The sequence below is a fragment of the Cervus canadensis genome, chromosome 29 (genome assembly GCF_019320065.1).
Source record: "Cervus canadensis isolate Bull #8, Minnesota chromosome 29, ASM1932006v1, whole genome shotgun sequence".
In the NCBI taxonomy this organism is placed as follows: Eukaryota; Metazoa; Chordata; class Mammalia; order Artiodactyla; family Cervidae; genus Cervus; species Cervus canadensis.
Genome location: NC_057414.1, coordinates 34680040 through 34702867, shown reverse-complemented (window position 1 = coordinate 34702867; position 22828 = coordinate 34680040). Strand labels below are relative to the sequence as shown.

Genomic DNA, 22828 nt, shown 5'->3' with positions numbered 1-22828 from the left:
AGTGGGCTTGCCATTCCCTACTCCAGGGGAATCCTTCTGACCCAGGGATTGAACCCGCATCTCATGTGTCTCCTGCATTGGCAGTTGTATTCTTTACCACTAGTACTTCCTGGGAAGCCCAGGTGTACTGCAGGGCAGCTGAAATACAGCTTGCACAAAATGGAATTTCTCTTTTCCTCTGGATCTGTTCCTTCTGCTGTGTTCACTGCCGTGGCGAACGATACCGCCTGCTCACCCAGGGTAGAGCAGAGGGAGGTGAGGTGAGGACACCGCTCTGTCCTCAGGAGCATTTGAGGCAGGGCAGGTGTGCTTCCCGGATGTCAGCGTTCTCTGCAGAGGGAGAGTTAGGAAGCCTGGATACTGGTAGATTTGCTGTGCTAGAACTTATGAGAACAAAGTCTTTCAAATCCCGCAAGACAAAGGCTTCCCTTGCAAACAAAAGATCACAAAATCCTGGGCTCAGAAGAGGAAAAAAGGCTGACTTCACCATTGTTTCTCAGGCGCCCATGGTCAGTCCGCACTGTGGACCTCAGCTCAACTCTGTGAAAGATGGAGTTTACAACCCCAGTTCTTCACACACGTCTCACTGGTTAAGTAAACCAAGTGTTAATGAGAACAAAAGCATCAAGAGAACTATGAGAAATTATAGATAAGATCGGATGGGTAAGATAATGTAATTCTAGCCAAAATCAAGTCTTTAAATGTTGTGCATTCTCTCTCTAAAGGGGTCATTTATTCCTGTGCCGTTCTTTTAGCTCTGAGAGGCTCCTTGTGCTCTCATGATAGATAATTTACCACTTTCACCAAGAGGACCTGGGACCTGTTGCTTTCACTTATTGTTACTGCTGTGACTACTTGTCACCACATGGTGGCAGCTCTGCATGTGTTCATGCTAATAAGTCTCTTCAGTGGTGTCTCTGCAGCTGCATGGACTGCAGCCTGCCAGGCTCCTCTGGCCATGGGATTCTCCAGGCAAGAATCCTGGAGTGCAGCTCTAGGTAAATGCTAAACTTGCAAAGAGAAGAGAATTGAAGAGGGACATTGAGGAATGCTATTTTTCCAAGGAGCTGAGTATCACATTTTGAGCAAATAACCAGAAAGCAGACACATCAGCTCCTATGCCCCCTTGAAGTACAGAAAAAGAGAATATATACTGGATGGGATTAAGAAGAAAGTAAGATTCAGTTCCAGCACATTTACCCGAGTTTGACGTCATTCACATTCTATAAGAACCCTTAAGTGAGCAGTGCTTGGGCACACTTGCACAGAGAAAACCCACTGGCCCTAGACTAATACAGTTACTGTTGTGATTAATTATAACTTTAATCACAGCTGTAGTACCAGATAGAAGAGGATTTTTTCAGAAACACTCTGTAGTTCTGGGGCAGTCTGCAGAAAGGCAAGTCAGAGGTGACAGGGGGACCCTATGAACAGGGTTAGAGAACAGACGCTTCCATCCATAAAATACATCTGTTTGAAAAAGTTCTGCTTAGCGTGGGTATGAGCGTGTTTGTGGCCCTTGCCATCTTTGAAACAGGAAAGAAATGAGTAATCATCATGGCCTTTTACCAAAAGTGCAGTGTTCTTCCCAGAACCACATGTTATCTCAAAATCAGACTGAGGTCTCCTGGATCCTAACCCTCAGCTCTGTGTAATGGAGTTGCTTTCAAAGCCACTTGCTTATGGAAAACAAGTCCCACATCTGCTGCCCCACACATTTCCCTGCTGCCCTGCGGAGGCGAGTGGATGGAAGGGAAAGGGACCGGGCCTTGCCAACTCCAGTTTGTCACCAGTTGTGAGCTCTTACTTGGAACAAAATGTGTTCAGCTGACTGGGGGAAATACAGAAGAAATAGCAGGAAAGTAGGCAAAATAGTTATATATAAAATCTCTTTAAAGGTTTTTATAGATAAAAAATTACTCAGTGACTTAGGAACATAAATTGTAAGGAAAGATAGGACCTACCACTGAACTTTGTAGAGATGCAGTAAACGTCTCTTGACTTGGCTACAGATAGATTACACAAATGTGAGATGATTGACATAAAGGTGGAGCAGACGCAGGGCCCTGAAATGTGTCCTCGAGCGCGGGTCTCTTCCGAGTTCCTCCAGATGCCTTTCCATCCCCAGGAACAGAGACCGAGTTGGCCGACACAGCCCTGGACCTGCTTGTCTTGCTGCTCATGGAACAGTGGCGATGGCTGTGTACAGAGAGTGCGCAGAGAGTCCTTCATCTTGTCTTCGGGACCCTGATCCAGAGGTAGGCCTGCTGGGTGCCCCTGCAGGTTAGAGCCTCAGGTTGGACAGAGGTGGGAGGTGGTTCCTGATTTCTGCCCTAGAGAGGGAAAGTGTAGAGTCCAGGAGACCTGCAGCCAAGAGAGAAAAGAAAACCTCTATCCCGGGCTGCGGGGTGACGCGTGCTGCAGAGCATCACGTGGTCGTCTGAGGTGTGGATGGGCCTGCTCCTGCAGGAGCCCCGGCATCATCCCCTGAATTCAGGCGCTGCCTCAGCTGAGCTCCTCCTGCGCCAGGGTCAGTTTTCCCCAGGTTACCCCCAAGCCCTGTGCCGCTCACCTTGTTACAGTGGGCATGTCTCTTCACCAACAATCACTATGTGTACAATCAATGTGACTGCCAACAACGAGGAAGAAAAGAAAACCATCGCGTGCTCCCTAGTAAAGATTAGTTTCTCCAGAAGGGGTGGACATAGTCACAGCTGGAGAAGCACTGACGCATGGTGATGAGAATAGGACACTGAGATTTAAAATTTGGATTGTATGATCCCAGCACCAGTTGAATTTCCTGAAGAGCTTGTATGCAGATGGAGTTTCTAGTGCTGGCTTCCTAACCATGAAACTGATGCAAGCTTTGCTCAGCTGAAGGAGTCCAGGGACACTGTCTCTGAACCAGACACACACACACACTGCTCGAGCTGTAGCCGCTCATGCTTCGGCCTCTCCCGTGTGAGACATCCTGGCAGATCCCAAAGCTGGGAGCCGAGTCCTGAGCCCTTCTGTTAGCGTGTGACTCGTGCTAACAGGTCACTCTGAAACTAACAGTTTTATTAAAAAAAAGAATTACGTATCTATTCTACAATAAGTAGGAAATCCATTAACATTAACTTTCCTACTGGGCAACTGTCTTGGTCATTTTCCTTTATTCATTGAGAAAATATTAAGGTCTGGTCAGTAATGAACAAAACAGACATGGGTCCCTCCTTTCACGTGTTTTACGGTTTAATGAGGGTGAGAACTGAGGGCCTTATCCATGTTCAAGTGAGTACTTGGTGGAGGTGCGAATCTCCCCGGGCGTTCCACAGCCCACATTCTTATCCACTGCAACATAGTACTACTCTGCCGTGTGTCGTCTCTCTGAGCTTTGGAATCGTCATGGTGTCTGTCTGCAGGTGTCTGGGTGCATAGAAAGTGTTCCAGTACGTGTTAGGTCTTCGTACTTGCGACTCAGAAAAATGGAAGGATAAGGAGTGTATTCTGTGTCTGATGCCTCCAGCTCGTGGCCCCAAGTTCCCTCCCGTTCAGGGTGCCCCACCCGGGTCGGTCTCCAGCTGCAGCTTCCACTGCTCCTGTTGCTCTGTGCTCTCTGAACCGCACAGAACCCGTTCTCTCAGCAGTACGGCCTTGTGAGGCCTTCCCCGGGTAACTCTGCCCGTGACCAGAGCGTCTGCAGGTCTGACAGCAGGAGGCGGCTCCCAGGCCCCCTGCAGCACAGGTTCTGTCCCGGGGCGGCAGTGTTCTCCGGGCACTCCTGCTTCCCCGCGTGCAGAGCTGCTGGAGTCAGGGCTGCCCTTCCTCACGAGAAGAGCCTGGAGTCGGGCTCAGTTCGTCCCCTCTCCACCCCCATACCCTGACAGTCCCACGGGAACCACACCTCGGGTTAGCTGGGTGGGTGGCTGTCTGATGAATGTAGCTCATGCCCTAAACAGCATCAGAGAGGGTGCTTATGGCTGAATCCCCCTTGACCTGCTTCTCTTTTCACTTAAAAAAAAAATGGATGACACCTTTTTCTGTTGTGAAAGGGAAAAAATTTTGAATGTTTTAGTGAATTTGAATGAAGGTAAAGTGAGGATTGCAGAACAGAGTTTTGGGTCTAGGTACTTCTGGACAGTTCTCCATGACTGTGGTCTGTTAACCTTTGTTCACCCTAGATGTTTTCAGGTGATGACATTTTGTACTTGTTGATTTGCTTCAAATCTCTTCCTGTCAGAACTTTATTCTTAAGACTGCTTAGTTTTGTATGAGCTGCAGCAGAAACAGGAACCCAGCTGTTGACACCTTCCTTGCCCTGGGCCTCTACAAATTAGAGTTAAATGAAGTGTCTCATCTTCTTCTTTTCACTGCCTTTCATCTTCTCTATAAAGCATTATTCCCAGCTTTTTAATGATACACTTGACCTTCTTCTCAAGTATTTTGTGCTGGGTTACATTGTTCTTGAAGCTTCCTTAAGACAGCAGTCAGGAGGTCATGGAGAAGGAATCTCTCCCAGCGCCCCCTCCAGCGGCTCAGAGGACCTGATGCCTGTGGCCCATGGTCTGTACCAGCAAGTTCTGAGTGCCGGCTCCCCAAGGAAGAGACAGGGCTTATTTCAGGTCAGAGTGTAGACGCTGATGGTCTTACTAGCTTCAGGATCCACCATCCAGCCAACATCTGTGGAGAGCTGATTCTGTGCAGACGCTGCGCCAACATCATTTAATCCCCTCAGAAGCCCTGTGAAAGAGGCCTTATAATCCCTACTTTAAAGGTGAGGCAGCTAAGGCTTGCAAAGAATCATGATTGTTAGGTCAAGATCACAGAGCTAATAAGTACGTACAGGCAATTCGACCCCAGGTTTGTCTGATGTTCGGCTGCAGGATCAGATGTTTGCCCTATGACTTGAAAAGATAAAAGCCAGCCCCCAAATCTTTGACTCAGAGAAGCCCACATTCCCCAGGAGGAGACTGCCAGTCAGTTTGTAAAATGAAAACTGCATTTGAATGTGCATCCACTCACATACGACACAGAGTCCTCTGCGGCACCCTAAAGCCAGTCTGTGTCACTTGTCCCCTGGACAGCTTGCATTTTTATTTTTAAAAAGGCCGGCACAGTGCTGAATTCCTGGGCTCTCTTTGCTTCGGTAAGCACATACTCTGGAATGTGATACCTCCCCAAAGCTGCAGCACCCCTTCCACCTGTCCTTACTACCCCCAGAGAGGTGTGGTTGGTCCCTGCCGGGTCAGGGTGGACCTCTCCCAGGCTGTCCCCAGGACTGAGGCCCAGGAGGCAGCATGGCTGCTCTCTCTCTGAAACCGCATGCTGCTAAGCTGCATCCATTTGCAGAGCACCTGGATTCTCTTAAGTTCTAAAGAGAAGGAGAGTCGATGTGGATGCCATGAGTACCTGCTGCCACTTTTCTGGTTGGCCTGGACATACCGCCATCCTGGACGGCATCTAGAGTTAAGACGCTTCTCCTTTTAAAAATGTCATCATTGTCCAACCTCCAGCATTATCATCTCCAAGAAGACAAGTTCATTTCTTCTGCTTCCAGCTTTCTGTATTCTCCTTGATCTCTCTAAAGACCCATATACATAACTGCCGAGGACGCCAGGGACTGCTCCCGGCTCCGAAGCATGCGTGCTGTCACTTTTTTCCCTCTCTTGCACATATTTAGTCTCCACACCACCCTCCCCCCACGCCCCCACCCAATCCCTCTGTCCCTGGCCTGCCAGGGAAAAGAGAGTAAATTCAACCTCATGACCCCTCCTTCCAAGCCAAGGTTGGAAGAGTTTGAGCCAACTGCGTAAATCTCCCTTGATTGTTGATACTGTGGAGAGAGTGGGGGAAGGGAGCTGGGGAGAAGTTAGATGCCCAAAAAAGGCATTGTTAAGTCAAAGGCAAGTCTGCACGCATGCGCGCCTGACCTCGTATGTCAGCTTCTGTGCTGGGAACATCCAATTATGTAAGAGGGAGTGCTCCTTGTTTGGAGTTAGAGTCAAAAGGAGGGGAGAGGGGTGGGGGGAGCAGTCTAAGCCAAGGCGTGAATCCAGCTTATGCAGACCACTCATTCAGAAAGCAGGAGAAGCTGACAGTGTCCCTGAGTGTGTCAGAATCAGGTTTAGGGACTGGAACACTCAGACACTGGCTGGGTAGGAGGGAGGGAGAGAAAGGAGAGAAAACTGTGCCCCATTGATGGGAGAAGGTATGGGGCAGGAGCATCCAGCCACGGTCAAGAGTGAGATTATTCTGGAGTCCTGATGTAGAGCGAAGGAATGAGAAGAAGCTGGCCCAGATCCCCGCCTGGGTGCCCAGAGCAAAGCCATGATAAAAATACGAGCCAGGCTAGCAGGAGAGTACACGAGTGCCACCTCCCGTGGCCCTGCCCTCCCCGTGGCCCCAGAGATGGCAGCAGACACATTCCTGGTGTCTGTGTCTGCGTCAGGGTTTCTTAAAGAGTATGAGTGAGTGAGTGAGTGAGCGAATGAGCATGTGTGTGTGTATTGAGGGCACGTGGGAACAGAGCTGTGTGGCAGATGGGTGGGAAAAAAAGAGAAGGTTGTGTGACCTGTGGACGTAGGCGAGTAGAAAAGTACACGAAGTCAGGAAGTAGATAGAGAAGAAGAAGAAAAAGAATATGTCAGGTTATGTTGTTGAGCAGGCTGTGGGTCCAGGAGAAAATTCAGTGGTAAGCTCTGAACGCTGCGCCAGGCCATGGGATCGTCTTCCGAGGGGATAGGTCTCTACGAGCCATCTCCCAGGCAAGGTCAGCAGACGGCGTATGGGTGGTGTGTGTGCCCATTGCAGAGGGCCATGCTGGCAGCGGGCAGTTACAAGTGATGACCAAGAATTCTTGTCATCCATTCTCTGGTCACTCCACAACCTTAGGTGTTCTCTGAGTGGAATCCGCTCAGGGGCCTATTTCTCAGTTGGCATGTCTAAATAGCAGATAGATAAATGGTCTTCCTGGTGTTGATGATGCTTACGGGCGGCTCCAGGCCCACCACTGAAAGGGCATGAGCAGCTGCACCCGAAAAAGAACTGACATTGACTAAATACTACATCAGGTAAGCAGCCGTGGACTTTATACACTAAGGTGCAATTCAATTCTCTGAGATAGACATGTATTTTTTAAGTGAGCAAAGTGCTATTCAGATTAACTAATCTTCCCAGAGTCATAGGAAGGGCCACACCCAGGATTCCACCCAAGTCACCCTGGCCTTTAAGCCCATCTCCTTCCCACCACCGCCTGCGGCCTCCCCACTGAGCAGGCTTCCCCGTGAGGAGTGGCCACAGGATTGGCCTCACCTGCAAGTGCCATGTCCTACTTCTGTCCAGGAGACACACATGTTTGATGGTAGCATATAAATTCATTTCCATCCCTGTTTTATTCTTAAACACTCCTGGATCAGAAATTATGTAATCTCCCTTTAGTATCTCTGTCCTATGTCCTAGTCCCAATCAGAAAAAGGTTATCACTGTTCTGATTCAGTTTCTCAAGACACATAGATGATGGTTTTTTCCTTGGCTCCATAAATTTCTCTTTCAGTTCCGCTCTGGTGCCTAGTGTTATCTTACACCTGATCTCTTTCTCTGCACAGCTTCTATAGAAAAATGCGTACGTTTGCAAGAGCTACAAAATGATCTCAAACCCAGTCTAGTTTTCCTGTCTGATTACATCCTTGCCCTCTAGTTCCAGCCCTGGCCTGGTTTTCAGGGGCTGAAGTCTATGTCCTGCGGCGGTGGCTTTGCTCAGGTTGTATCGTGCTTCCTTAGGAAGAGGAACACTACTTGTCCCCCACCTTTTCCACCAGACCTTGGAAAAGGGGAGCTCTGACTAAGTAGACTGGGTCAGGATGGGCTTCAGTGGTCTCCGGTTATATGAGTGCCCCCACCCCCCGCCATATTTCTTAGGCGTCTCTTATCCGACCCATCACGGGATCAAAGCCCCCAGCGTTTCCTGCATGTGCTAACAGTTCCTGCCTGACCCATCTTTACGGCTGTAACAGCTCGATGTGCGTTTGTACTTCCGTGTGTGGTGTGTGCTCTTACACTCTCGTACACTCACAGGCGCAGGATTGGCAGCAGTTAAGACAAGACCAGAGCATCATGACGTAGTTAAAGGTCAAAACCTTTTTTCCAAGTCAAATTATTGGTATCTCTTGCCAATCTGTAACTACAAAGAGGGGCCTGAAGCAGGTTTTAGGACAGGTTCAAACTGTAAGCATCTGGCGGGCAGGCACTGTGTCTTACTCACCATCCTGTTGTAGGCACTTAGCTGTGTACATGGAAGGCACTTTGTAAGTTTTTGTTGAGTGAACGTCATGCGCCCTTCTGGTCGAATCGGTCCCTCTTCTCATCACTAGTGAGAATCTCGGGAGTTCCCTGGCACTGCTGGGATGGGAAACACAGATGTAAATGGAAACCCCCTTGCCTGCCTCCCCCCGAGCTCTTTAGTTGGGCAGCTGCCCCCCGTCCCCCAGAGTCATGGCTGGGTCTTGGGCTGTCTCCCACCCCAGCAGCCTTCTCTTTCTTCTCCAGAGGAACAAAGTGCCCTCTTCCATCCTGGGCCTCCCACCTAAGCTTGGACCTTCTGGAAGCTTCTCCTGCTGCTTTGCCTTCTCACCCTCTGTCCTTCCACGTGTGAAAGTAAGGATATGGGCTTTGAAGTCACACAGATCTGAATTCACATCTTCCGTTGAGGCTTGCTGTCTGTGACTCATCTTTGCTTCAGTTACTCTGAGTGGTAGTAACCGTGCCTTGCTCGTGAACTGATGAAGACTTTCGTTGCATGCCTGTCATCCAGTGGCATCAGTAAATGTGAGTTCTTGTCCATCTCTACAAGCCCCACATCATGTTTCCTTGGGGACTCTTGTTCCCTAGGGCAGTCACACGTCTGCTGTAGGATAGAGAATCTGTTTACATTGCGATGGTTTTTTTGGTGAGGTCTTTGGGGTGAGCTTGCTTTGTGATATTTTAGGAGGAAAGACCCTGTGAGACACATGGCCTTTTCTGCATCCTTCAAATTAGGGTGTCTTCCCCCATTTTAGCTGTCTGTGAACTCCGTCCTGTCCTCCTCACATTCCTACCTAACATCTCTACAAGTCGTATCCAGCGTTTCAGAACCAGGGAACTACCTTTTAAGCCAGGTACTCCCAACACTCTATTTTCTAGGAAACTAACTTTATTTAGTTCTTGTTATGGTGACCTCTTTATAAATAATTTTTGAAAAGTCTTTGTGAGGTTGATACTGTGTCAACTTGCTGACTGCTAGCTCTTCAGGCCTTTTCTCCATCAAGGTCCTTTCAGCCTAAGAAAATAAATAACCCATAAGAATCCATTAGAAATACTGAACAGTGTAAGGTCAAAGGACACAGTATAGACCATAAACACAGTTTAAAAAAGTCATAAGGATTCTTGAGGGTAAATGTTAGGTAGGCTTTAGAGAGGAAAGTGTTTAAAGTTAGATCTTGCAAGACGAATCCCTTAGAATGGTTTAGGATAAAGAATGCTCCAGACACTGAAACATTTTTAAAGAGGGAAAGGGACATTATTTCTACTTTTAATAGTTGCCTTTAAACATGTTTTGCATATTTTCAGCCAGCTCCTTTCTGAGAGAGAGAGAGAGAGTGTGTGTGTGTGTGTGTGTGCATGCGCGCGCGTGCGTGCAGAGAGTATGGAAGGCCTGCTGGACTCCTACTGCTTGGGGCAGTGAATTCTCCATCTGGTCTCCAGGTGGCACCACAGGATAAACAGTACCTCTTTACAAGTCTTTGAGGGAGCTGCAGTTGTAGTCCTCACCCTGGTGGTGGTAGTGATGCAACGTTTGCTGTCTTGCCCCACAATCCAGAGGTGGCTTGTGCACCCTCTCCTTTGTGCCCCTGACTCTGTCAGCCGGCTTCTTTCCTCCTCCACCCCGGCCCCTTCAGATGGTTCACTGTTCTGACACATCCCTGAGCCCTCCAGGAGAGTAAGTCTTACAGAAGGGGAAACTAAAGCATGAAATGCAGAGTTCGCTCCTTAGCCCCTTCGTTTAGTTCCCTAGACCTGGTAGAGCTTTGTAAGAGGATACAGAGAAGCCTTTCTCTGACACACGCACACACACACAAGTACTCTCACAAACACTTTCACTTTTTCTCCTTTGATCTGGTAACTTTGTGCAGAAGGCAGGGCAAGAGTCAGTCCACTGAGAAGGAACTCAGAGCTCAGTTCTTTCAGCGTCTCTGTGGCCAAGCCAGCCGCCAGCCTGCATGTGGCTCCCCAGTGTCGGCACTTGTCACAGCACGCTGTGAGACGCCTCTGCGGCTCTCTGGCCACTGAGCTTTGTTCCCCAGAAGGGTGTGGGTCACTTCTATGTGTGGCATTGGGGTGAAAAGGCTGATGGCCTCTTCCAGACAGGAGACTCTGGACTAGGAGAGATTCCAAGAATCATGGAGGGAGTAACTGATTGTGCGGAACATGTCCTGCTGTTGCTCTTACTGGGGCCACACAAAAAACAGGCAGATATCAAAAATGTGTGGCTGATTTTTCCCAGCTTTGAGGCCTATTAGCCCTGATCTCAGAGCTGGTTTATGGTGCATTGATGACAGCCTAGTGTGAGACTGAGAACAGTTGTCCTGAAGGCCTTCAGAGGGACATAGGTTTGTGTGATCACCTTTGAAACTGGAATCCTGAGTGTCATGATGCTCAGTCTAGAACAGATTTCTAAAGATCTCCATATGCGATCAGACTCTCTTATCCCATGAGTGCTGAGCCCCCAAGCGATTCCTTGTTCCGTATTTGTTAGAAAGGTAGCCAGACCTTTGCTGTTGGCCATTTTTTACCCAAATATCCTGCTACATTATTCTCACTAGCTTCAAGTGATGGGTTGGATTCAGCTCAATGCTGTTCCATCCATCGGGGGCACTTCCCAAAATACACACATGACTCACAGTCCTCAAAACCCTCTTGCTTCTGTTTGATTTTTAGCCTCTTCTACCCTCTGGGCCTATTTGTCAGGAAAACTGACAAAAACCTAGACTGTTGGCAGCTGTCTGTCCTTTCTCGGATTTATGGAGCATGGCTGACCCCCTTCTTTGCCCTCCACCTCTTTTCTCCCAGCGAGTGCAGAACCAGGTGTGATTGTGTGGGTTATTCATGGTGAATTCTCAGTTCTAGCAGAGCTGACTTACTACCCAGTATTCTTCATTTAATATCCACCCTGCAGCTGCTGTATTGGCACACAGCTTAATTTTAATATTAGCCTGAATAGAAAGTTCTTAGGACAATAAATCTGCCAAACGTTTATGTAGATGCATATAAAATGCCAAATAGAAAGGATTTCTAAATCGTCTACCTTTATTATTGTCCTCCACCAGCACAAATACCTAAGAGCTCGACGTTGTTTTGCTGCTTTAAGTACTGGGACGTTTGCCTTCTTCTCAGCTTGGCGTGAGCTGTGTGCCTTGCTTTAGGCCAGTGTTTGTCCCACTTACAGCAGTGATTCACTTAGTAACTAATACTTACTGATCTCCTACTGTGTGCCAGATGCTGAGTTAAATGATCAAAATTTAAAAAAGACCCCAAGTTCCTACCCGAAGAAGTTTAGTATCCAGTTAGAGATGCAATCTTATAAGGAGTTACAGTATAAAGTTATGACTTTAAAAACAGCTCTGTTCATGATTAAGAGAAGGGACTAAGTAAATTATGAGAAATCCAGGGAGGGTTTATTGAGATGACCTCTGAGATAGGATTTAAAGGATGAAGGGAAATTGAGAGCTGGTGTTGGAGAACAGAGCATTGAAGGTAGAGCAGTGAAGCAGGACAGTGTATGTGTGGTACTCAGAGAAGTCTGGGATGGTTGGGATGTGTGACGTGTAGCCAGGGTGGCCAGAGATTCCACTGCAGAATTCAGTAGGCATTGACCATACAGAGCCCTGTCGCTATTCAGAGAACATAGGATTCATCTCTATTCATTAGCAAAACATGTACAGAATTAAACAAATGATGACATGATCAACTTAGTAACTTAGAAAAATCATTTTCATAGTGCTGTCAAGGATTAATTGAAGGAAGCAATATTCGAACCAGGGAGACAAATTGGGCAAGGGGTGATGAGTACCTAAGCAAAGATTGGTGCTGCAGAGATCATAAAGGGTGATGAATTTATGGGGTCCTGAGTACTGAGGAGGTCGGTTCGACCGGATTTAGTAACTGTTTCAGTAATTAGGTGATGTTGCAGGGGGCACGTGGGCTAGGGTTGGAGAAGAGGTGAAATCAAGAATGACTCTGGTTATCCCTTGTGGATTGAGAAGCAATGCTAGCAGATGGCATAGTAGCCTTCCAAATAATATATCTGACTTGTGATGCTGAAAGTTCCTTGTTGCTTATTAAGTCAATGGATTATTACTTACTTTTGTGTGACGATAGATGATGACACATGAGGAAGCATGGATCATATCTCTAATAAGTTTTAGATTTCGATTAGAAAACTTAAGGACCTGGAGGCCTAGATTTCTATCCTTTCTTCTACCTGTAAGCTTTGTCTTTGGAAGAAAGAGGAAGGTGTGGATTGAACAGTTTACTGTGTAGCTGGAACAGAGGGAAGGTTTGTAAACTTTCTTACTCTGGCACATGATGCCCACGTGGTGGACTCCTAACTGCAACTGCAGTGAGAACGTAACTCGAGGACCACAGGAAGGGCTTCCTTGGCAGGACACCCATCGACTCAGCGAAGAAGCAGCAGCTGCAAGGAAAACTGAGGTAAAACTAAAACTGAATAGAATGGGAAACAGCTGACAGAAAGGAAAGTAGATGAAAGTGAACTAGAATTCACAGAAGAACATAACAGAGAATCTGTCTTATACACCTCAATAACAAGTGGACTTAAAGTTTATCACGGAGCGTTTTGGAATAAGGTTGATTCATTCAGTATATGTGTGATGCCTTATTATGTGAATTGCACTATTCTAGTAAATGCTGAGGAAGACACCAAAGTGACCTGAGATCCCTGCCATCAAAACTTCAGAATCTTGTTTTTTTGTAACTTTTAAGAAGCTCAGCCGATATGTATTGAGTAAATGGAATAAACAAATTAACACATGACTCCAACGAGGAAGGAGAAGAATCAGCATCAGATGAAACCAGAGTGGTTAACTGAGATCAGATTATAGATGAACGTACATTAAAAAAAAACAGAGAAAAGAGACATGCACTGAGTAAGGCAAACAGCGGAAATTAGAACTGGTAAGAGTGGTGTCCACTAAACTTGAACTCAGAAGGAACTGACATAGTGGATAAATGTTAAGAGGAAAGGTTTTTTAGGGAAATGTTAGGGAAAAAAATGTTAGGGAAAAAGTTTCAAACAGGAACAACAAAGGTCAATTGTTTGGAACAGATCTTGTAGTATTAACTGGCTACCTTGAGAAATCATTTATTTATTCATTTATTCTACAGCAAATTGGTATACTCTTTGCCTGGGGTATTTAATTTCTGGGTTTTTTTTTGTTTTTTTTTTTTACATAAAGGAAAGGGTCTAATAGGAAGAAGTGAGCAAGCATGATTGAACTAGAATTGAAGACCAAAATAGGAATGGAAATAATAAGAGAGCATTCACCTGCTTTAAAACTCAGGTACCTGACCAGTTGAATTCTGTTCCATGGAACTGAAAGAATTTGCATTTATCATTGAAGACCTAAGATCATGAAGAAAATTTCCATATAGAGATGTGTTGCTTGAAGATGGACAAGTGTCTAGCCTTTTAAAAAATGGATACAGGCTCCAGTCCCTGACTTTTACCTCTGGAAATTTCTGAAGTGGATTATTAAATAGATGTCTTGTGAACTCTCAGGAAGAGAAACACAGGCCCCAGAACCCAGCGTGCATTCAGTGGGAATGCTAACCTTGTTAGCAAGGTTTTTTTTTTTTCTGTCTTAGCAGGATTGGTAGACCATTAAATGACAGGAATGCATAGGCTGTTGTATTGTTTGTGGATTTCAACAAGATTGTGCCATATTTCCCTAATATTCATATGGACATACGCGGTCTGGACTGTGGGACTTTTAAGTGGTCCATGGCTATCTGAGGATCTTTAGCCCAGGTAGCTAATAACTTGATAGCCTAGAGGGCACTTCCTAGTGAAAGCATAGAACTTATCCTGTTTGTCAGTGAATTTGCAAGTAACTCTGATCTTAGAGATATAATTAATACTCTGGATGACAGAAGTCAAGATTCAAAAGACTTTAGAAGAGTTGGTTCAGTTCAGTCACTCAGTCATGTCCGATTCTTTGCAACCCCGTGGACTGCAGCGCGCCAGACTTCCCTGTCCATCACCAACTCCTGGAGCTTGCTCAAACTCATGTCCATCAAGTCAGTGATGCCATCCAACCATCTCATCCCCTGTTGTTCTCTTCTCCTCCTGCCTTCAGTCTTACCCAGCATCAGGGTCTTTTCCATTGAGTCAGTTCTTCGCATCAGATGGCCAAAGTATTGGCGTTTCAGCTTCACCATCAGTCCTTCCAGTGAATATTCAGGACTGATTTCCTTTAGAATTGACTGGTTTGATGATCTTGCAGAAGAGAATGGTCTAAAGCAAACAAGATGGGATTTAACAGAAATAAATATTATAAAGCAGAATTTAGATTTTTTTTTTCTTAATTACACTAGTACAAAAGGACAAGCCTAGACTTAGCAGGAGTCTGTGATTTCTGGTTAAAGTACATACGTGGGCTCGGGGTTCTGGTTGGCTGCATACAGTGATGAGTCAGCGCTTTAGTGTGTGTGTCCCCAAAGCCAGCACAGTCTTTGACTGTATAAATACAAGTATGGTATCTGCCTTGAGGGAGGTGCCATTCTCTGCATCCTTTGCTGGTCAGGGCACATTGCGAGGTTGTGTCTGGTTCTGCCCTTCTCCAGGGGATCTTCCTGACTCGGGACAAGCCTGCATCTCTTGTGTCTCCTGCATTGGCAGGCAGATCCTTCACCACATGCACCACCTGGGAAGCCATGCCCAAACCGCACCCCCGCCCCATGAAGCCATACTTATCCAGGGCCTCCCTGTCTCAGCCATGGCGGCAGTCCTAGAAAAGACGTGAGAGGAATTTGGTTCATTGGCTTAGATGTGGTCCCTTAAAGCTTTCTCCCCTTACTCTTGAGACTTGATTCTGCTCTTTTGATGGAAAATGACCTTCTGCTAACCTTGAAGTGCCATCTTAAGCCCTAGTATTAAACTGTCTCGTTTTTAGCCACCGCTTCCTTTCTCTGTGTGTAGCTATTTCAGACCAGGTTCCTTTGAGCGTGGGCTGGCCATGGACTCCCAGTGTCATGGGTTCCCTGGTCTCTGCATCCTCTGTCCGTCCATGTCTGGCACCGGAGGCTCTTACATGTCTCAGTGTCCATCTGCTGTTGTTTTTTCTCCTTTTATTGCCGGTTCTGGGCCCCTAGAATGTCTTCTCTGTGCTCTGAGTCCTTCAGAGATGGCCTGACAGAACAGACGTGGTCTGCCTTTTTTTCTTCTTTTCTTTGGGGAGAAGCTAGAAGGTAGAAGAAGATATCTAAATCAAATATCAGAACTGGAATAGTAGTAGAAAATAAAACCAGTGCTATTTGAGGCTCTTCTCCTCCATATTTATTTTAGCGTATTTACCTCATGCATCTTGTGTTACATCAACAATAACATTTGTATTTAGTAAATGATTTCTTATAAATAATTTGTAAATAGTAAATAGTCCAAGGGATGTGTGGGTGTATCTCCACCTTGAAACTGGAGCTCCTAACTTAACAGTGGTAGCAGCAGATTCCAGAACCTGATGCTGGAGGAGCTATTATGGCACACTGGACCGCAGACACAGATTCCATTCCTTGTGCTTCAAGACACAGATTTCTCTTTAACCTCCCCACCCCCAGGTTAAGAACAGAAGGATGACATGTGTAGTGGAGAGATGCGGGGAGCTAATGAGGCTTTCCAGGTGACTCAGTAAAGAATCCTGCCAATGCAGGAGATGTCGGTTTGATCCCTGGGTGGGGAAGATCCCCTGGAGAAGGAATTGCAACCCACTCCAGTATTCTTGCCTGGAGGATTCCATGGACAAAGGAACCTGGCAGGCTACAGTCCATGGGGTTGCAAAGAGCTGGACACGACTTAGTGACTAAACAGCAGCAACAAGGGAGCTAAGGATGGGGGTCAGGGTGTCGGTCTCTTAACACTCACGCCAGAGCCTCATCTGCTGGCTTCCTGTGCCTCAGCCCAGGTTCAGGACCGAGGGAGTTCAGTGTTAGATAAAGGAGGTGGTGTGCATGGAGCTTCGCTCTGGAATAGAGGAAGGGGAAATGGGTTGAAGGAGAGAAGCGATGGTTGGATGAAGAAATCCCTGTGGTCTTCCTTGTTGACCAAGTACTGCTGTGCAGCGTGTTGGGCAGACTATACAGATCCCTGGAGCAGGCCGCTGATGACGTGTAGGGGGTATCGTGTGTAGTGATAAAGCCTGCTTTCTAGAGGGGTCTCTGGCGCACAGGTGGTTTGTACTGTCTGTGGGTGGGGCAGCAGTGGTGGTGGTGATTCTCTGGATTTGGACTTGATCGCTTTCCCCTCCAGACAGGGATGCTCGTCACTTGTGTCAAGAGGCCACACCTCAGACGTTCTGTGAACAAAAGTTTGCTGCCTGCTTCTTCTCCACAGGCTGCCTTCTCCCCCGGCTGGGAAACGAAAGCAGGCTCATCCCAGTGCCCCAGAGGCAGCCTCTTGTTTCATTCAAGGAGGAGGAGGAGGACCCTGAAAAGGGAGGGAAGCGTCTGTGTGGTGTGGGTGCGGCTTGTCTGCTGCCTGTGGGGCATGGGGAAGAACAGGAGCACTGAACCTCGCAGCACCCCCCTTCTGCAGTGCACCCCTCTCTTTAGACCCAAAGTTGGTTTCATTTCAGCTGGTTTACACAAGTCCTGCCTCTCCCATTCCCAGGACAGACGCTTCTAGGCCCTTCTGTTTATTAGTCTGTGCCTCAGGGCTTAGGGCGCTTACCGGCACCTTTGTTTTGTTCAGCAGCTGATGTTTTGCTTGGTGACCTCAAATGTCTTTGTCAATTAGTTCTGCTAAGCTCTGACAATTTTATTTGACTCACTGACTCATCCTCCTCATCAGGGGCTTATTCCTGCTTTTTCATACTGTGATTTTTCTTCCCAACATCCACATTGAAAGTTTGATGGGTTACAGTCCAGTAGGTTTGTATAATTTGTATCTTGCCACATGTTAACATTTGTTCTGCATCCAGCATGTGTTCATGAGATGCTTGGTCACCACGGGAGGGAGCAGAGGGGACCTCCTTGCCCAAATGCAATTCGAGGTCCTGTTCCCATTGAGTGAATGACCATTAAAGTAAAGCAGACCCACAAGGGGGCCGGGTGCCCAGGGCTGCTGTTGTCATGCTCAGTCAAGGAAGGGTTGAGTGGATGCTGAGGTCCCTGCGAAGAGTCGCCAGTGCTAGTGGCTCCAGAGGACAAACTGAAGGTCAAACAGAAGGGCAAGCCAGCCTGTTGTTTGCATCTGTGAACGAGAGGCTGAGCTGGAGCTATTGCTGGCTGAAAGGGAAAGTGTTAGTCGCTCAGTCGTGTCCAACTCTTTGTGACCCCGTGGACTGTAGCCTGCCAGGCTCCTCTGTCCATGGGATTCTCCAGGCAAGAATGCTGGAGTGGTGGCCATTCCCTTCTCCAGGGGATCTTCCCAACCCAGGGATTGAACCCTGTGTTTCCTGCACTGGCAGGCGGATTCTTTACCACTGAACCACCTGGGAGCCCAGATGGTGGCTGCTATTCCGGGCCAGCTTTGTGCCGCTCTTGATCTCCATCAATGTCTGCCGTTGTTGCCCTGCCGTTACCTTTCAGACTTCCTATTCTTAGAATCATCTGTGAGCCCTGGGCCTGGGGGAGTGCAGCCCCCAAAGCTGGAATGCCTAGCGTGAGCGGAATGCAGACTGTCTGGCAGAGTGGAGGTTAAATAAAGTTTGCCTTGGCAGCCCCCTGCACTCTTGGATGGGCGACAGGCAGCTCAGGTCTGGAGTGATGGCACAGGCTGTGTGGTGCGGCACCAAATAAAGTCTTTGCGTGAGTGACGTTGCCAGCAGTCCATTCATCCCCGTCGCGGCCATGCCATTCTCAGCACGGGCCCCACGAAGGAGGCCTCTGCAGTGTCTGACCTCAGCAAGTGACCACACCGCTCTGGAAACCTGCAGAGACAGGGAAAGAGCTTAGGTGGAGATGCCTCGCAGGCCCTGCGGTTGCAGTACCTGCCCTCTCAGTTATTGACTCACTTGTGAAAGCAAGACGGAGGGGTACATTTTCACTGTAGTAAGAGCAGTTGCCAGTCAGTCAACAGACATTTCACTGTGGGAAGATTTTGTGGCGGGGAACTCTTGCAGTGCTTACAGTGTAGTTGGGAGAGGCGAGCTGTCAATATATGAGGCAGTAATTAATATTCCAAACTGGAATACCAGTGCTTAGTCTGTGTTGTAGAAGGAGCACCGCAGGAGGCCTAAGGAGTGAGCATTTCTGGGTGGAATGCTCAGGAAGGACTTTGTGGAGGACGTGGGGTTTGACCAGGTTTTGCCAGAAGGACAGAGTTCTGCTGCTGGCAAGGAGAAGGCCTGGTCTGTCAGGAGCGACGGGTGATGTCGGGAGTCCTCAGGACAGGTTGTGGGGGCGTGGATGGGTGGCTACAGGGAGGGGTTTGTGTGAAGTCTGCAGACCCTGCACTGTGTACCCGGCACCGAGGCGTCCTGGTGCTCCTCACTGGAGGACGGTGGGAAAGGTGCCACCTCCGCGGAGCCAGCAGCCCTCAGACGCTCTGTTCTCAGCCCCTGACACGTGGGCGCTCATACTCAGCGCATGACTGTAACCCTGTCGTCACTCATCTTCAAGTTGGAGCCCACGCCATTGACCGGCCTGTGGGAACTGGCGCTGACTCGGCGTTGTTCTGTCCTCCTTGCCTGGACGTCTTGCCCTGGCTCTGGGTCCTCCACACTGCCCTGACCCTTCTCTCTCCCCCCGCAGGTGGCTGGAGGTGCAGGTGGCTCATCTGACATGTCCACAGCGCTGGGTGCAATACCTCCGGCTCCTCCAGGAGTCCATCTGGCCGGACGGGGCTTTGCCCAAGTGTCCTCGGCCGGTGAGGACCCCGGAGCAGAAGGCAGCGGCTGAGAAACAGGCTCTGCAGAGCCTGATGGGTGTCCTACCAGGTGACTGCAGAGAGGCTGATGGTGCCATAGCCTTCCTCCCCACCCCACTTTCCTGCCATTACCCCACGCCCTTCCGCACTGTTTTCAAAGGGCCTTATCTGCGGCAGGACTCAGAAAATGCATTGACCTGCCACTTCTGAGGCCAACAGGAAAGTGATCGGGACTTCTGGGGATGCTGAGGGAACGGGAAGCGTCCTTGGGGCAGGTGAGGACTCCAGCCCTGTGGACCAGGGAGGAGCATAATGCACCTGCAGAAGCCCAGCTTGGGGACCAGGGGCCGACAAGTAAAGTGCACGGTCCTCAGCTAGAAGCAAGCTCCGAAGAGGGCTTCCTCCCTCTCTTTGTATGATCTTTTCGGAGGACGAGGGAGGCAGTTTGCTGCCTTGTGGTCATGCTGGGGGAAGGATGGTACAGGGTGGACTCTTCCCCAGACCGTGTTCCTTACCCTTGTTAACCTCTGTTCTCCAGTCTACACCGTTGTGTCAGAAGCAGCGACAGGTTACAGAATTGTCTGCTGGGGCCTGTTCTTATTTAGATATCTAACTTAAGAAACATTTTTGTTGGCTTTTCCCTGTCTGCTGAGGATTTAGTTTGTCTGTGGTTCAGAGATGGACCAGAAGTACCCAGTGTGAATAAAGACAGCAGACATCCTGAGGAGATGGTCACCGCAGAGGCTAAGGCTTCACGGTGAACTAAAACCATGTCCACCTTTCCTCTTCAGATGTCATCGTAGAAATCCTCGGGGAGAACAAATGCCGGCTGAGCTGGAGTCTGGTCTTGGAGTCACTGCATCAGCCCCTCATCAACAGGTGGGCACGGCTGAAGCCGTCTCTGGTCTCAGAGGGTCCCGGGTTTCTGGGTGAACGGCTGTACTGAGAAGACTGGGATCGCAGTGTCTCCTGCCCTGGGCCCCGGATGCAGGTGCAATGACTGTCTCCCTGGCTTCTGAGCAGGGCTCAGTTGGTCGGGAGCTGGCGGGACCAGCCACCATTTGTGTTGGGAAGAACTCGATGCAAGCCCCCGTGGGAGCTCCTGAGAAGGCCCTGACAGTCCTCAGCACAGAGAGGTCATGGTCCCCTGGCCAGTGCCCGGGGGTGGAGAATTCCACTGGTGTTGAGAGCGCGTTGCCTCCCCTCTCAGCCCTGCCCTGAGCACGTTGTGTCCATGAATTCTTACTCCTCACGTCCTGTCTCTGCCTCATCACAGGTGACCTGAAGGTTCCTAGTAAGTTGTTACTACAGGGATTCCCCTTGCTCAGAGCTCTTCAGAGCAGTGCCAACGTGCTAGATGTAAAGAAATAGGGAATTCCCTTAAATCCCGTCTCAAGTACCATTTCCACCTTTGTTGCAATCCTAGCCTTCCTTAGTTCAGCACAGCTGAGACATTGCAGTCCACTGAGGATACCAGTAAAGGGCAATGGGGAGGTGAGATAAATGTCATCAACAGGATCTGGTGTCCTGAGACCCGGCCAGACCTTCCCCCAAGTTGTTCTGTTCATTTGTTTCAGGCATTTGATTTACTGCCTCTGGGACATCATCCTGGAATTGTTGGAGCTCAGTGCCTCTGCCGAAGAATCTGCCGTAACCAACTCCGCTGCAGACACCCCAGGAAGACGGGCATCTCCCCTTAACCAGAGGCCATTGTCCCATTTCTTCGAGGGTTAGGAAGGGTGGATCACTCTGCCACCCAGAGACCAAGCAGAAGACCATACCCTCTGGAACAGGGCTTCACTCAGAAGGCCTGGGGTCTCAGTAGCACCGTCCCCCGTCCCCCGCCGCCACACACGCACACTTGGTCTGTAGCAGGTGATGGGCGTATATGCACCATTGCACGCACGTCCATTTCCGTGCCGCCTTGTGGTGTGTGGACTGTCGCTGGTGGGTGGATCCCGGTTCCTCTGGAAAAGGCAGCCATGGGGGAGGGAACGAGTGCCCCTTGCCCGCCTCCCTGACTCTGTTTGCTGGTAGCCTGGCCTGTGTACACGTGCGCCTGACACCCCCCACCCTCCCCACCCCCACCCCATGCAGGCTCCAGGGAGACCGGGAAAAGCCCCACAGCTGAGTTCTCTTGGAGGAGAAGACAGTCTTCTGAGTTCTCTCTTCCCACCAGGAAACAGTCCATCCAGGAGCACTCTTGAAAGCCAGAGCGCTGGTCTCTCGAGCGTCCCCACAGCCCACGGAGGGAGACACTTCTCAGGGCTCTCTGCTCACCGGTGTTGCCCAGCATCCCAGCCTGCAGAGGACGTGACTTCGGCTGCTGCCCTAGGAAGCTTTCTCTGAAGGGCAGACTGCCGAAGCTCCAGGGGGCCCACCCCAGCCCTCCACCCTTTCCTGAGGGCTGCACTGCAGACTGTACCAGCCCCTCCCCAAGAGCAAGTGCATGCTGGCCTCTGTGGCCTTCCCTGGCTTCCTTCACCCACCCAGCACGGCAGGTTCATTTCAGCCGTGACGAGTGAAGAACTGGACCTGCACTAGCCTGGAACATTCCTGCTTCTGTCACTCTCCCTGCCCCTGCCTGTTCATTCCCAGCTTCCACTCTCCTTCGCTCATGGCACCCGACAGCAGATGTTAGGTCCTGGGCAGAGTAAAAACGTGTGTCAACGTGGTCTCTGGCTCTATGGGTTAGCATGCTTTAGGCTGAAATTACTAAGAACATTTATTGTTTTCCATCAAACCAGTCCCTGAGTAGGTGAGGCCCCGGGTTGGCAGATGCAGCACCTCGGACCTCATCAAGGGTCCAGATTCTTCCCATCTTTTTGTTTTGCCTTGTAAACACATTAGCTCGTCTTCAGACCACCAGCCTTCACAGTTGGCTGCAGTTCAGGGCATCACATCCATGTATGATAATATCCTTGAAGGAATGGGGGCGTCTCTGCCATGTTTTCTTTTAAAAAATGAGGGAACAGTTTCCCAGAAGCCCTTCAAGAGTCCTTAGGACTCATTGGCCTGAACCACCTGCCCTGAGCCAATCCATGACATTGAGGATGCTTGAACACAATTGGCTTCTAGTAGTGTTTCCACCTGGGGAGGTCACTCACCAGGAAGGTTAGATACCTGAGAAAACAGATGTTAGCAAGGAAGAAGCAGAGGTCGGGTGTTGACCAACAGTGTCTGTTGCAGGGGTCATTCTGCCAAAATACCACCAACGCCCCCCTGTGCTCAACTAAGTGACGTTTGCTAAACGTGCCACCTGAAGCTCTTCACATGCGTCACCTTCCCTCACCCACACGTCAGCCCCGGGAGGTGGTTCTGCTGTGTCCCCACTTCACGGGCACACGAGACACAGAGAGGTGGGGATGGCCACGGGTGCTTGAAGAAATGGCAGAGTCCACACGTAGAACCACTGTTCCAGCCCACACAAGAGGGCGGGTCCTCACCTGTGAGGAGCCTGTGGTCCGGCAGACTCCAGGTCAGGGCTGTGTGGCCACGTGGTGGTCTCTGCCGCAGCCACTCAGCTCTCCCACAGGGGCCTGGGCAGCCGCAGCGCGTGCTCCTGCGATGGGCTGTGTCCCCCAGAGCTCTGGTCACACGCCACGGCAGCTGCTGGGTTTAGCCCGGGAGTAGGCTGCAGACCCCATCCTAGTGAGTCAGAGCAGTGCTTGCTGAAGTCAAGTGTGCACCAGAGTTACCTGGAGCCGGGGTAGA

General features: G+C 49.3%; 1 protein-coding gene across 3 annotated transcripts in view; it reads left to right on the top strand.

Moving 5' to 3' along the window:
- SNX19 (sorting nexin 19) overlaps window positions 1-21789 on the top strand; it is a 32808-nt gene extending 11019 nt beyond the window's left edge. For 2 of the 3 annotated variants that reach the window (XM_043451782.1, XM_043451781.1), the window contains exons 8-11: window positions 2129-2258; window positions 19000-19184; window positions 19906-19993; window positions 20692-21789. In XM_043451782.1, coding sequence (XP_043307717.1) covers window positions 2129-2258; window positions 19000-19184; window positions 19906-19993; window positions 20692-20848 — 560 coding nt within the window. In that variant the 3' untranslated portion in view covers window positions 20849-21789. Of the gene's footprint in view, window positions 1-500; window positions 2106-2128; window positions 2259-18999; window positions 19185-19905; window positions 19994-20691 lie in introns of those variants that run through there. The other variant, XM_043451783.1, reaches the window with a different exon arrangement.
- The last annotated feature ends 1039 nt before the right edge of the window (window positions 21790-22828 follow it).